At 38.5% G+C, this 12,236-nt stretch overlaps 2 protein-coding genes across 3 annotated transcripts in view; one reads left to right on the top strand and one right to left on the bottom strand.

The window, feature by feature from the left end:
- Window positions 1-35: 35 nt before the first annotated feature.
- On the bottom strand, window positions 36-2,086 carry si:ch211-113e8.11 (uncharacterized). The gene is made up of 2 exons (XM_062437959.1): window positions 1,812-2,086; window positions 36-1,656 (listed from the first exon to the last, which is right to left on the bottom strand). Exons 1-2 carry the CDS (start codon window positions 1,892-1,894, stop codon window positions 996-998), a joined length of 744 nt encoding a protein of 247 aa, XP_062293943.1. The 5' UTR covers window positions 1,895-2,086; the 3' UTR covers window positions 36-995.
- Window positions 2,087-4,840: 2,754 nt separating this feature from the next.
- The window catches only part of LOC133993171 (uncharacterized), an 8,390-nt gene continuing 994 nt past the window's right edge, over window positions 4,841-12,236 (top strand). The window contains exons 1-4 of one of the 2 annotated variants that reach the window (XM_062432053.1): window positions 4,841-5,301; window positions 8,112-8,426; window positions 8,507-8,699; window positions 11,509-12,236. The exon at window positions 11,509-12,236 is cut by the window's right edge and continues 994 nt beyond it. In XM_062432053.1, the coding sequence (XP_062288037.1) occupies window positions 5,182-5,301; window positions 8,112-8,426; window positions 8,507-8,677 (606 nt within the window). In that variant the 5' untranslated portion in view covers window positions 4,841-5,181 and the 3' untranslated portion in view covers window positions 8,678-8,699; window positions 11,509-12,236. Of the gene's footprint in view, window positions 5,302-8,111; window positions 8,427-8,506; window positions 9,148-11,508 lie in introns of those variants that run through there. The other variant, XM_062432044.1, reaches the window with a different exon arrangement.

Below are 12,236 nucleotides of genomic sequence, written 5' to 3' on the forward strand. Positions count from 1 at the left end.
GTCCTGTAAACTTCACTAGCCTTTTATGTGAGTGAGTGTGTGTGTGTGTGTGTGTACTGATGCAGAAATGAATTCTAAAAGATGTTGCAAAGCTATTGCTGTTATGCAATAATATAGCATACCTATGAGTAATAGCCAGCACTTCAGATGCCTTTGTGTGTGGCATTATCAAGGTTCCTACTGGAATAAAGCAACTTTATTTATATTATGAATTCATCACAAAACATACATTAGAAAGCTACAAACCTCCTCAATATGTGTGCGTTGGACACATTCAGTTGAAATGAACTGTCAGCCATTTGTTCATTTACTGCCCAGAGCTACGACAAAACCTTTACTTGGCCAGTTTAACAGAAAAATGTAACAAAACAAGACAGACAGAAAAGTGTTACACCGGGCTGTAAAAAGTCACAAAATATACATATTTAAAAAATGTTGGCAGTGTCATTAGACCAGTTTAAATGACATTTGTGCAGATGTTTGTTAAGCTTGGCTGTTGGCAGACTGAAGGAATAGTAACCCGTATAATTTATTTACTGCTCACAAATGTCCTTAATCATTGCAGGCAGCCAAAAGATGATGTTGGACACTGTTAATCACACATGAATCCAGCAAGCACAGTCACTGAATTAGACTATTAAAACTAATATTCTGTCACTTGAATAATGTTTGAAAAATAAAACCCAATGTGTACACTCACAAGAACTATGTTGAAACCTTGGAACGTGTCAAGACTAAATCTGCAGCCGTCTGATGTGTGACATAGGATGTGTGGTAGAGAGGGCACAACATCTGTTCATTTATATGATGTAAATAAATGTCTTAACATTTAGCCTATTTGTATTCATTAACACTATTTTTACTCATCAACATTTTAAACAGTATGCCTGAGTTATTATTTGTACACTTTTATTATAGACACACACACAGAGGTGTCAACTGCACACTATTGCTTTGTGACAGCACACTGTCATTGCTAATTAAAAAAAAACCCATCAGGACATATTGATCCGCTCTCTGTCCCTCTGCATAGCAAACTGCTTCATAGCCCGTTTAGGAGGAACCAAAGTGTTACTCAGTCCAACCCTCCTCTTCTTCAATTTTTGCCCCTCTGAATCTTCCTCCTCCGTCTCCTGGGAGCCACCTGCACGGGTCACAACCTGAGCTGACGCCAGTGCTTCATCACTCGCAGGTGGAGGACAGTCAGAGGGACTAACTGCGGTTTGAAGATCACTGTCGTGAGCAAACTTGCATTTGATCCCGAACCTGCACCTGCCGTCTTTCCTGTATGACACACACATCCTTTTACCTCCTATCTGTGAGGGTTTGGCCTCCATTGTTAAGGGAACATGTTTCTGCAAGGCGCTGAGCTTCTGGTCTGTCTGAGCCTTGAAAGGGTTGGCAAACACACTGCTGTCAGAGCAGGCGTTTAGAGGAGGAGGGGGCAGTTTTTTAGAGCTGAGGGAGCCCAGGGAGGGTGCAGGCAGGGTGGGCTGGCATACGGCAGATGGGGCTTGTGCTCTATGTGGCGGTAATGGAGAGGGCTCCGGGTCCTCTTCCCCGGTTTCTGACTCACTGGAAGCTGAACCAGACTCCAGCAAAAAGTTGCGGGTCTTTTTGACAGCGGTTGCCTCATTGTCGCCATCCTTTCCAGAACTTGATAATGAAAAATTAACAGAGAGAAAGAGCAAAAAAAAAAGTTGCATGATTGGCTTTATGATAACAACATTACGACACCAATAAGCTAGCATAATTTACATTAATCACTGAAAAAAAAGAAGCAAAACGTATTCATAAAGGGGTTTTATTACCGAGCTACGCCGTGGTTTCCATCTTCTACATCTCCATCGCTGTCAGACTCCGAGGACACTCCGTATCCGACCAGAGAGTTCATGCCGCTAATATCACCTGAAGCTAAGCTAACGTTACTTAGCTCGTTAGCTTGGTCTCAAATGTGAAGCGTGCTAATATTGTCCCTTTAGAGCACGATCACTACAGTGGACTGTTAATCATGTTAAAATAATACGGGGACCAAATCTTCAATCATTCCCATTTCCCTTTTCAATGAAACAACACGGAGGTTTCCACTGACGTTAGCTGCGGTGTTTAGCTGCTGCTGTGTTTACATTGAGAGTGCCTGCAGCGACACCCAGAGGGCAGGCGTGGTACTGCACCCGTAAATCAACCAACCCACAAACCACGGATTCGTGTACTGTATATGACCCCTGTGAGCATCCAAAAGATTATTTTCTTTGTATAATAATGTAATATATAGTTATAAAACGTGTTAATGAATCACCCCATAAGTGAAATAATACTTTAGTAATGCATTGTGGAATGGACCTATGTTAAATACTGTAGAGATTACATTGCAGAATACACCAAATCTGGCTGGAAATATTTTGTAATAAAAAAAATAAATGGAACTTTATAGAACATATTAGTATATACAAGTTTATACATATCATGTTGTATCTATGATTGTGAAAAAAAAAAAAAAAGTTGTGCTGTATATTTTACCATTTTACCATAGAGCTTATTTGTAAATAATATTAGTAATCATATTTCATAACATATTCAATCAAAAATATCTTAAAAAGCACATTCATTTTTTTCACACGTGAAATGTCAGAAAACCATATGTGGCTATGTGGCTTTGTCACATGTACAATGTTTCTTCATGTGGTATTATGTGTGAAACTCATGCTTACACATGTGGTGTCTTACTTGTCTCATGAGAATTATCTAAAAAATAACATGTCTATATATTCGGGATTTTCTATTTTAAAATTGTGTTTTAAATATGTGAAATATGTTTCATATGTGATACAGTCACATGTACCTTGTAAATGTATTGTTATAATTTTTAATATCCAGATTTGGCTTTTACAAAACTGAACCCTGTGATATTGCTTGCCTCTTGTAAGATAGGGAGCGTATAAGAAATAGTTGACATGTTTGTAGCATACTGTAACGTGAAAGTTCATAATACAGAACTTTCTAAAATATGCACCAGTGTCTCTATAAACTTCTCCACTGTGAATAAAAGGCTTATTGAATATTTACTTCATTTATTTAACGCCTTTTCTGTGTGTTTTTCCTCAAATTCTCTTACAGATTAGTCTGCTTATTTCACTCATTTTCTCTGATCTAAACTACAATTATCAGCTTGTGGAATTTGTTAACTATGTAAGATCATAAAGTTATAATTAAATTGTTTAAGATAAGTTTCAGCCTTTCTCTAGGACAGTATTTCAGTATTTCAACTAGTCAAGAACAGGTGTAAATAATAACAGCAGCTGAGTCCTTGTGTTGTGCATGCTGGCTCACTGACAGGACTTACTGGAAGTCTAAATGTAACAAAGCCGTCATTATTGTCATCAATGTCATTAGTAATGCACCTGTGTTTTTCTGCAATGCCAAGTGACAAAGACTGACATAAGACATGATATGATATACATTTTTTATTCCAAATTATAGACCATATTAATACAATTGTTGAAATAAAGCTTGTGTAAACTCATTCTTGTTTGATAAGAATACTTTAAATGCACTATAATATAGTATGATACGATACTGAGAAGGCAAATAGTAGTAAATGTGTCTGTTTTCAATATTAATTCAAAAGGGCTTGTATAGAAATGAAAATAAATGCAATACTGATCAGTAGTGACACAACATCACACATACACTAGAAAGTAATTCAGCAGTGATTGTGAAGGCATACCACAGTACATGTGAAAGCATTATAGTGATTCAGTAATAAATCTGAAGGAATGAGTCATTTTAATGTAGTCATCTCTCAAAAGCTATAAGTAATTAAATGATAATCATGCAGGGATTTAAATAGTCATTATATAGTAATCATCAGTAGGCATGCTGGCCCGGATCTACCAATTTTTTTTCTTTTTTTCCCTTCTTTTTCGCTCTTGATGTTGATAATTATTGTCACTTTCATGCGGAGATATCAATTCTCATGATTGACTGTTTCATTTCTTATTTTGATGGCTCGGCAAGTGATGATTGGTCAGCATGTCACAATGCACTATGGTTAGTTTGTATCATCTGGTGAAAATTGTTCACTGAGCGGAAAATGGACAGTGCCAGCTGTAACCAAAAGACCAGTGGGGAAGCCAAAAGAAATGAAAAAAGGAAGAGAAAGAAGCTGCTGCAATTTTTTTTTTTTTAATGGCCAGGGTGGGTAACGGTGGGTAACGGGTGGACATGATTTGTGCAGCAAGACGGTGTGGGGGTCCATGAGCATCCGTAATTCGCACATAGTAATTAAATAGTGGAAAAAGTAGGTTTTGTTTAGATATTGTATAGTAATGATTAGTAGTGTTTTTTCATGAGGGATTGCAGTGAGACTAATTTTAAAGATGAAAAGAAATTACTTCAAATCACCATTATGTATTCTTACTTTAAATTGCAGTTTGTTAACAATTGTGCAAGTATTTCAGATTATTTAGTTAAGTACTTTAATCCAAATGTACATGAAGAATCCAAAGTTCAGTCCAAAGTTTGATCTACAATAATGCATCATATAAACTGATCATATAAAATGTCAAATTATATAGTATTTTAGTAGCTAAATGTAGCCTTCTTAATTATTTTATATTAGGCTACAGGTAAATTCATGCCTACAGTGTTTTTGCTGTTGAGATTTCTTCCCCCTTAAGGGAGCCACAACAGCACAGCAAACTAAAATAGTCCAAGTAACATCCGTCTTAAATTTAGACCATATTTGTTGTTGTCATTACCAGTAAATCAGATAAGCTCCTCATGAATAAGTTGATGAGCTCCTCCTCTCTCCTCTCTCCTCCTCCCCCTATCCGAGGCTCTCCGCCCCGGCATGTCCCGTTTAAATTCCTCCTGCCTGGCATCAGGTTCCTGGGGGAAAGGGCGGAGAGTTGGCCAGAAAGTCTGTAACATAAGTAACAGTAACAAGACAAGCTCGGACTCACTGGGAAACTGGTTTTACGGAAACCTTATAGAAGGCTGGGTCTAATTAACAAGCCGCTGGCTAAATTTCAACAGAGGGGAGCGGAAGGGCAGGCTGAAGTCAAGCATGAAGGGGGATCCGGTGCTGTCGGGATGAGGCAAGAGCACACGAGTGTATAATAGCGGACTTCCAAGTGCGCATTAAAGTGTCTTCTTCCCAGCATAGACAGCTGAGGGCCAATGGCTGACAGGCGGACCAGAGGTATGACCGGCTCGGACCAGAGCAGGACCACGGCGGCCCGGGCTACTGCTATAGCCGAGCAGCTGCACCATGAGTGCTCCATCTTACTGGAACTTTATGTGAGTGGAAGAGCTGGTTTTTCCAACTGGCTGCAACTTGCCAGAATGAGATGACATTATATGACATTATGATTTCAATGCCTGGGAGAAAGGTGTGTGTGTGTGTGTGTGTGTGTGTGTGTGTGTGTGTGTGTGTGTTTGTGTGTGTGTGTGTGTGTGTGTGTGTGTGTGTGTGTGTGTGTGTGTGTGTGTGTGTGTGTGTGTGAGAGAGAGAGAGAGAGAGAGAGAGAGAGAGAGAGAGAGAGAGAGAGAGAGAGAGAGAGCTGGATAGAGAAATAGGCCAAGGTTAAATGGAAAATTAATAGGTTTTTTCTCTCTCTGTCTGTCTCCATGTGTGTCATGAGTATTCTCTGTGCATGCATGTCTATAACTTTATGTGTGCATGTGACTGTGTGTTTGAAGAGACCATGGGCAAAATGTGTCTGAGAGAGAGAGAGAGAGAGAGAGAGAGAGAGAGAGAGAGAGAGAGAGAGAGAGAGAGAGAGAGAGAGAGAGAGAGAGAGAGAATATGATGAAAAGGATGTGTGCAAACGAGAGATAAGAGGGAGTGTGTGTGTGTGCGTTCGGAGAAAGACTTTACGTGTAGGACAGCAGGTTGTAGGAATGCAGAATGGAGGGTGGGGGGGCAAACTCAGTAGGAATGACAGAGGTGGGCGTTTTTCTGGCACAGGCTCATTGATGCCTGGGCATGAAGCCTTCATCTATTCCACACAAGCCCGCGTCTCTCTCTCTGCCTACAGGTGTGAGAGCTTGCAGTTATTAAAACTTCTTGGTTTCCTGCCAGTTCACTGCCTCATCCTTCCTTTCATGTGTCTCTCTAGCAGCGAAGTAGTGGCCTGGCATATAACTTCATCCACTTCACTCTTAGGATTTTGACCTTTCCTTCCTCTACCCCTCCTGTCTTATTCAATTTTTCTTTTTCCTGACACACATTTTTTTAGTTATCGCTGACTTTATGGGCATTGTTTTTTTTTCTTTTTAAGATATTGCTGTTGCCCTAAAGCTCTGTCGTCAGCTTCATTCCTGTGAACATACCATGCAATAACTAGATATGTTTTAGCCTGTCATAAATTCAGAAATGTATGTAAATTTCTGTCTCCTGTGCTTTGTCTCTTTTACTGGGAGGTATTGTCTCTGAAACAGGATTTAGTTTAGTCTTTGGCTCATAAATCTGTAATAATTTCCATTGCAGATTGAATATATTTCATTTCAATTTTTTTTTCTCCATGCGGGATGTCCTTTGCCGATTAATTGGGTGGTTAAAACAGTCATTTACAACATCCGTTTGATACCCTTTAAATCATTTTCACAGCCTACTGTGTTATCACAATTCTCAATGATCCATGAGAATATTGTTTCTGGCTACACTATCACTTCCCGGGGTATCCATAACCGCTTGAATCACATTTCCTCAGCAGTCTGAACAGTAAACATTCATTTCCCCTCTGACTCTCCATAGACCATCCAGTTCATATTAGGCCACTCTGTCACACTGGTACTAACTTGCAAGCAGGGTTCAACATTAACGCCTTGGTATAATGTCACAAGGTGGCCTCTGGGATTCACAACTCACTCAAGTACCAAAGATGAAGCCAATTACAATCATGCTTGAGAGATGACCTGTCAACACACTGCATTATCAGCCAGATCATAATATTTGTCAAAGCTCTGAAAGTGTTTTCTGTATGCTGTTTAATGAAGTCAGATTTATGTCCAGAAATAACAAAATCCACCTCTGAATTTCACTTAACATATTTTGTTTGTTTACTCAAACCAAAAACAAGGTTACCAAGAATCTGTTTCCAGTCTCTATGCCAAGCTAAGCTAACTGGCTAGCTTTATATTTAGCATCAATGTATAGACATGAGAGTATAGTTTTTCTCTAATCTAGCAACTAAAAGCAAAAAAGTGTATTTCCTGAAATGTGAAACCATTTCTTTAATGTCTATATGGTGTGTTAATGAGTTTGGGTTTCAGATGTTCACTTTATCAAGAAAGTTGCATCATATTATAGCAGCAATGATTAGTTGATTAATCGACTAGTCGATTGAAAGAAAATTAGTAATCAAATATTCTGATGTTTATGATTAAATGTTCAAGAAATTATTGGTTAAGTGGTTCAGGGTTCTCAAATGTGAGAATTTGCTGCTTTTCTTGGTCTTACATGATAGTAAATTAATATTTTTTGTTTTTCGGATTGTTTATCAGACAAAACTAGACATTTAATGGCGTCACCTTGTGCTCTAGCATATTGTGATTTTTGATTTATAGACCAAACAATCAGTTGAGTCATATATCATCATATCACATCATATAATGTCATACAGTATTGTTCTGTAAAATATTGTTTAATTTTGTTCTGCATGTGAAGCAAACACAAAACATTCCTTCCTTGTTTCTGTCAGGCGTTGGCGTTATTATGTTGGCTCAGTTTAACCTTTTGCTTGTTGACTTAATAAATCCTTACTGGATTTGGGCTGGATACAAATTCCTCCCCATAAGAAGTCCTTTTCCTCTGCTGTCAAATCTATTTTATTGTTAGAAGTCATGTGAATCACTGTGAACAAATTCCTGTCGTGTTAAGAGAAGATCCATCTGGCCTGTAGCCAATGATCTTCAACATGGTGCCAAATTTCTGTCAAAAAGTGCCACCAGTTTGGTTAGTACTTCACAGAAATCACTTTTCAGTCTTCCACTTATTCTACTTCCCAACTCCTCCACTTCTTTGTTTTTCGTCATTGATATCTTCCCAAAATTTTGCCTCTGTTTGTAATTTTGACCCTCATTGTTTTGTGTTCTTCCTCCTCAAGAGAAAGAAGGAGACCTTTTCTCCAGATGTTACAGTGGCTGATGGCCGTCTGGTGTCCGTCCCTCCTCCTTCCTCCCAGCTGGACACAAGGGATAAGCTCTGGCGGCTCCATTCAGCTCTGCTACAGTGCCGCAGCTTGCTGGAGAGAGCAATTGCCAAAGAGGAAGAGGAGCTGGGCGGTCATAAGAAGGGTGAGTATGAGACCCAGAGGAAGATGGTAAAGGAAAGGCTCTCACTTCTTTTATTCAACACTGAAGAACTTCTCAAAGCTGTAGACGGCCAGGCGGTCCTGACACCCAGCTTGGACGGATTGGAGGTAGGCACTGATGTTGGCAGAGGTTTTATGACGATGAAATTGAAGCAGAGTTTGGTGATCTCTTCCGTTCTCTTTGGCAGATAGACACTTCGACCGTGTTTGAGCTGAAGCTTTGGGTATACCGGATCTTCACAGAGGTGGACTACTGGACCAAGATGACCATCACCACATTGCAAGCCCTACCATCAGTGATAGCCAAGGACCGAGCAAGGACCACACGAGTCAGGAGCACAAGAAGTGCCCGGAGATGATCTGGCAACGTGAAACTTATGTGTAGGTGAAGAGGAATAATGAGAGAAAAGAGGTTAGGGGGAGAAAGTGATGGGAGTAAAGAAAAACCATGAGAAGACAAGAGTGGGTTGAGAAATTGACTGATATGGAAAGAAAAAGAAAGAGATGAGTGATAAAAGCCAACCGAGAGATACACAGATCCGTACTGACAAAGGGAGATGAGTGGGTTCGGCTACTTTAAGGGGTTGAAGCCCCCTCTGCATGAACGGAGGCCTCAGATAGAGAGGGATGGGGGTCAATAACATAACCAATATAGCTAATAACAACATTTGTTGGAGCTAGTTAATTTTATGGCAGACTCTAATACAACTTATTATTAACATTGTAACATGAAATCTCACAATGCGTTTAGATTCAGAGGTGAGAGATTTTCTTTCTTTTTTTTCTTTCTTTCACATTTTTTATATCAAGGCAACAAATTGACACCTGATTGACACCAACTCAAAAAAGAAAATGAATATGTACTTTTTCACCTGAAAGCATCTAACTCAGTCATGGTTTTCCTCATGCACTCTTCACTCCTTGGATACAGCTGAAGTTATTATTTTAGATATACTGCCAAGATTTACTGCAGCTGACGAAGGAAGTAGTCAGCAAGGGGCACATTCAGAGGAAAATGAGACCATTTGAATTCATACCATCAGCTAACTGTAGCTCTGATATGTGTGGTTTTAAACACTGTGGCTATAAATAATACCATAGGGATTATTATCTGTAGGAGGTTCAGTGTATGAAGGGGGAAAAAAAGTTATATCACCCTCTAGTGTTTATATGGTGTTATTACATAGATTTATTCCTTCTTACCTTCTTTATTGATTTTCCTCTTTAATGGTAACTATGTCACATTTTACTGTTTTCCAATCATTTAGTTTTATTTTGGGGCACTTTATTTGCAATGAAATAATGTGCAACCATTACACAGGACTTCAGTGTGTTCAAGTGTTTTCAAACCACAACATCAGTAGTCCAAACTCATGGGTATATGGATGAGCACCTATGACAGCCTGATTTAATTTTATTTCAAATTCTGATTTTGGTTATTGTTTGAAATAGATAAACAGTTTTAAAGACTGTTATATTTTTTAACAACAGGTCATGATTCAAAGACCAAAAAGCGAGGCCCCAAAATTAAGTTCATTATCACAATGGTCAATGTGTTCAAAAGTATCAAGGCACATGCCTGATCCCATTTTGACTGGAAAAGCAAGGATCAATAATCGATAGCTAAGCTAAAACAGGCTAAAAGAGAAACTGATCAATGAAATGACCCTCAACATGCTCAACTCTTATCAGTCCATCCTGGTCTGCGTTATGAATTAAATCAGCATCAGCTGTAGACTTGGATTGTCTTAAATGATGCATGACGCTTCAGGCAAGAAAAACAGAAGATACTGTAAATGAGATTAGATCGTATGTGGAGAGGTCTTGTATAGATTACCAATAAGATCCATGATAATGTGGAGCACACAGAAGACATGGGAGTGTTTGAAGTTAATACAAAGTATATTGAGAAGCCTTTGCATTAAAAGAAAGCAAACCCTTTGCAGTGTTTTAGGTTTCTGGGACCATTTGATCATTTTACAGTTTAAATTTTGTTTATTTCCAGGGTTACTGATTGTATGAAGTTAATGTTTGCCTTGTCATCTGCTGTATTTAGTATTTGTAGGCTGTTAAACCATTCGTAGGTGCACTGGGAGCGTAATCACACCTCTGGGATGTGTGAGTGATACAGGGTACTCCAAAAATGTTTTCAGACCTCTGAAAACTGAATGTCACTGAAAGGAAGCATAGATGCATTTTGTCATTTGATCTAAGTCAATATGATCCATTTGAAAAATGAAATGTGAACCCTAAGAATATAAGAGCTACTGTACATGGGAAAAGTTATGCCATCTGTCTGGAGAATGAAAATACTAATGCAGCACAATGCATCCTAAATATCTAATAATACTTTGAAATGTAGTACTTTTTTAATGCAATGCACTATAAATGCAATATTACACATATTGCATTTGCAGCTTTTTATGGATTTTGGATGTATAATCTTTCCTCTTGCTCTACTCTGATGATAAACTGTCTGCTGCATTACACAGGACATAAATCTTCTTTGGATTTTCTGGCTCAGTTCTATTTGATCTGTTGGTCTGGTTGGTCTCAGATCAGGAATGAGCAAAGACTAAAGAAATAACACTTTCTTAAAACACAGGTTTTTAAAAATTCAAGTATGTTGCAACAGGTGCTATAGCAGAATATTAAATATGAACTGAGATGCTCAGCCTGAATAACACATCCATGAGTTTAAAGGCAACTGGGTAGCTACAATTTCAACCCATCCTCACAAGAAAAATTACACTGTAGGTCTTATATTTAGGCCAGCAAAAATGACGCCATCTAGTGGCTGCAGTAATTATGACCCGGGGAATTGCATCAATATAAGGTACTATGGGTCATTCTGGAGTACATTACTACATCCAGTAGATGGCATAAATGTTACTTTTTTTTACCAGCTGAATTTTAAGACCTATACTGTTGTTAATTATGAGAATGGCTTTATATTGTAACCCTCAATTCTTCTGTTTTTGCCACATTATCATCTTACTGTCACTGTCCGATTTATACTCATACAGCCATTTTTAGTCTGTCCCGGCTCTTCCTGCAGACCACATGAAGCAAAGCACGATGATTACATTCCTGGCAAACAAAACTTTTTGTTTGTTTGTGTTTGATTAATTAATTGTCTCTATTTCTTGTAACACCATTATTGTGTTTGTTTTTTCTCATTTTTATGAAGGTGATATCACCGGGTGCCCTCCCTTTTGACCGCTGGTGTAGCGAGAGCTAGCTGTAGACAAATGGCTCAAAGCACAAAGAGAGGATTAGATTACCATCGCATCTGTCTATAAGCAGAAATCATAGGAAACTGGCACACTCATTAGAGTTGTGGGATTTTCACATGATAAAGACTGTGTGATAAACAGCCTTATCATTAATAATGAATAATGTTTGATTAACTTCTTTTATCCCCAATGGTCGTTGGAGTGTATACATTTATTTATGAATGTGTCAGTGTTGTTGCCGTTTATTTTTTAAGTTTAGGTCAAGCAGCAGTAATCCCTGTCCTGCAAATGTGGTTTTATCTGTGCAATGACTGTCTTGCTAGATGCACTTTTGGCCTTGATAAAATGTTAACACAAGAGAGATTAGACACCAAAGCTTGATTCAATCTTTGGGCCGACAAATTTGTTTTGTATTCCCCTATGTATTCCATAGTCCAAAAGTCTCCTTGGTGTCTAAAATTAAATTTATATTTTAAATGAACACAGTTTCTTCTGAATTGTTCATGTGAAGCCCCTTTAAAATCTGTAACATTGCTGGGTTCAAGTGTCCATTAAAGTGGGGGGTTTTTGCTTTTAAACATACCGTTGTTTCAGGTTGAGTCTGTTCACACATAAGAGGATGGTTATGGACAGAGAAATCTTGGATTCATATTTGGCTTCTAGGATGCAATACTAGTCAATA

This window comes from Scomber scombrus, chromosome 2 (genome assembly GCF_963691925.1).
Source record: "Scomber scombrus chromosome 2, fScoSco1.1, whole genome shotgun sequence".
In the NCBI taxonomy this organism is placed as follows: Eukaryota; Metazoa; Chordata; class Actinopteri; order Scombriformes; family Scombridae; genus Scomber; species Scomber scombrus.

Bases quoted from the DNA above. Each gene is read 5' to 3' on its own strand.
- si:ch211-113e8.11 (XM_062437959.1), bottom strand. From the start codon at position 1,894: ATGAACTCTCTGGTCGGATACGGAGTGTCCTCGGAGTCTGACAGCGAT. The intron at 1,657-1,811 runs GTAATAAAACCC...TTCATTATCAAG, and splicing joins GGAAACCACGGCGTAGCTCG to TTCTGGAAAGGATGGCGACA.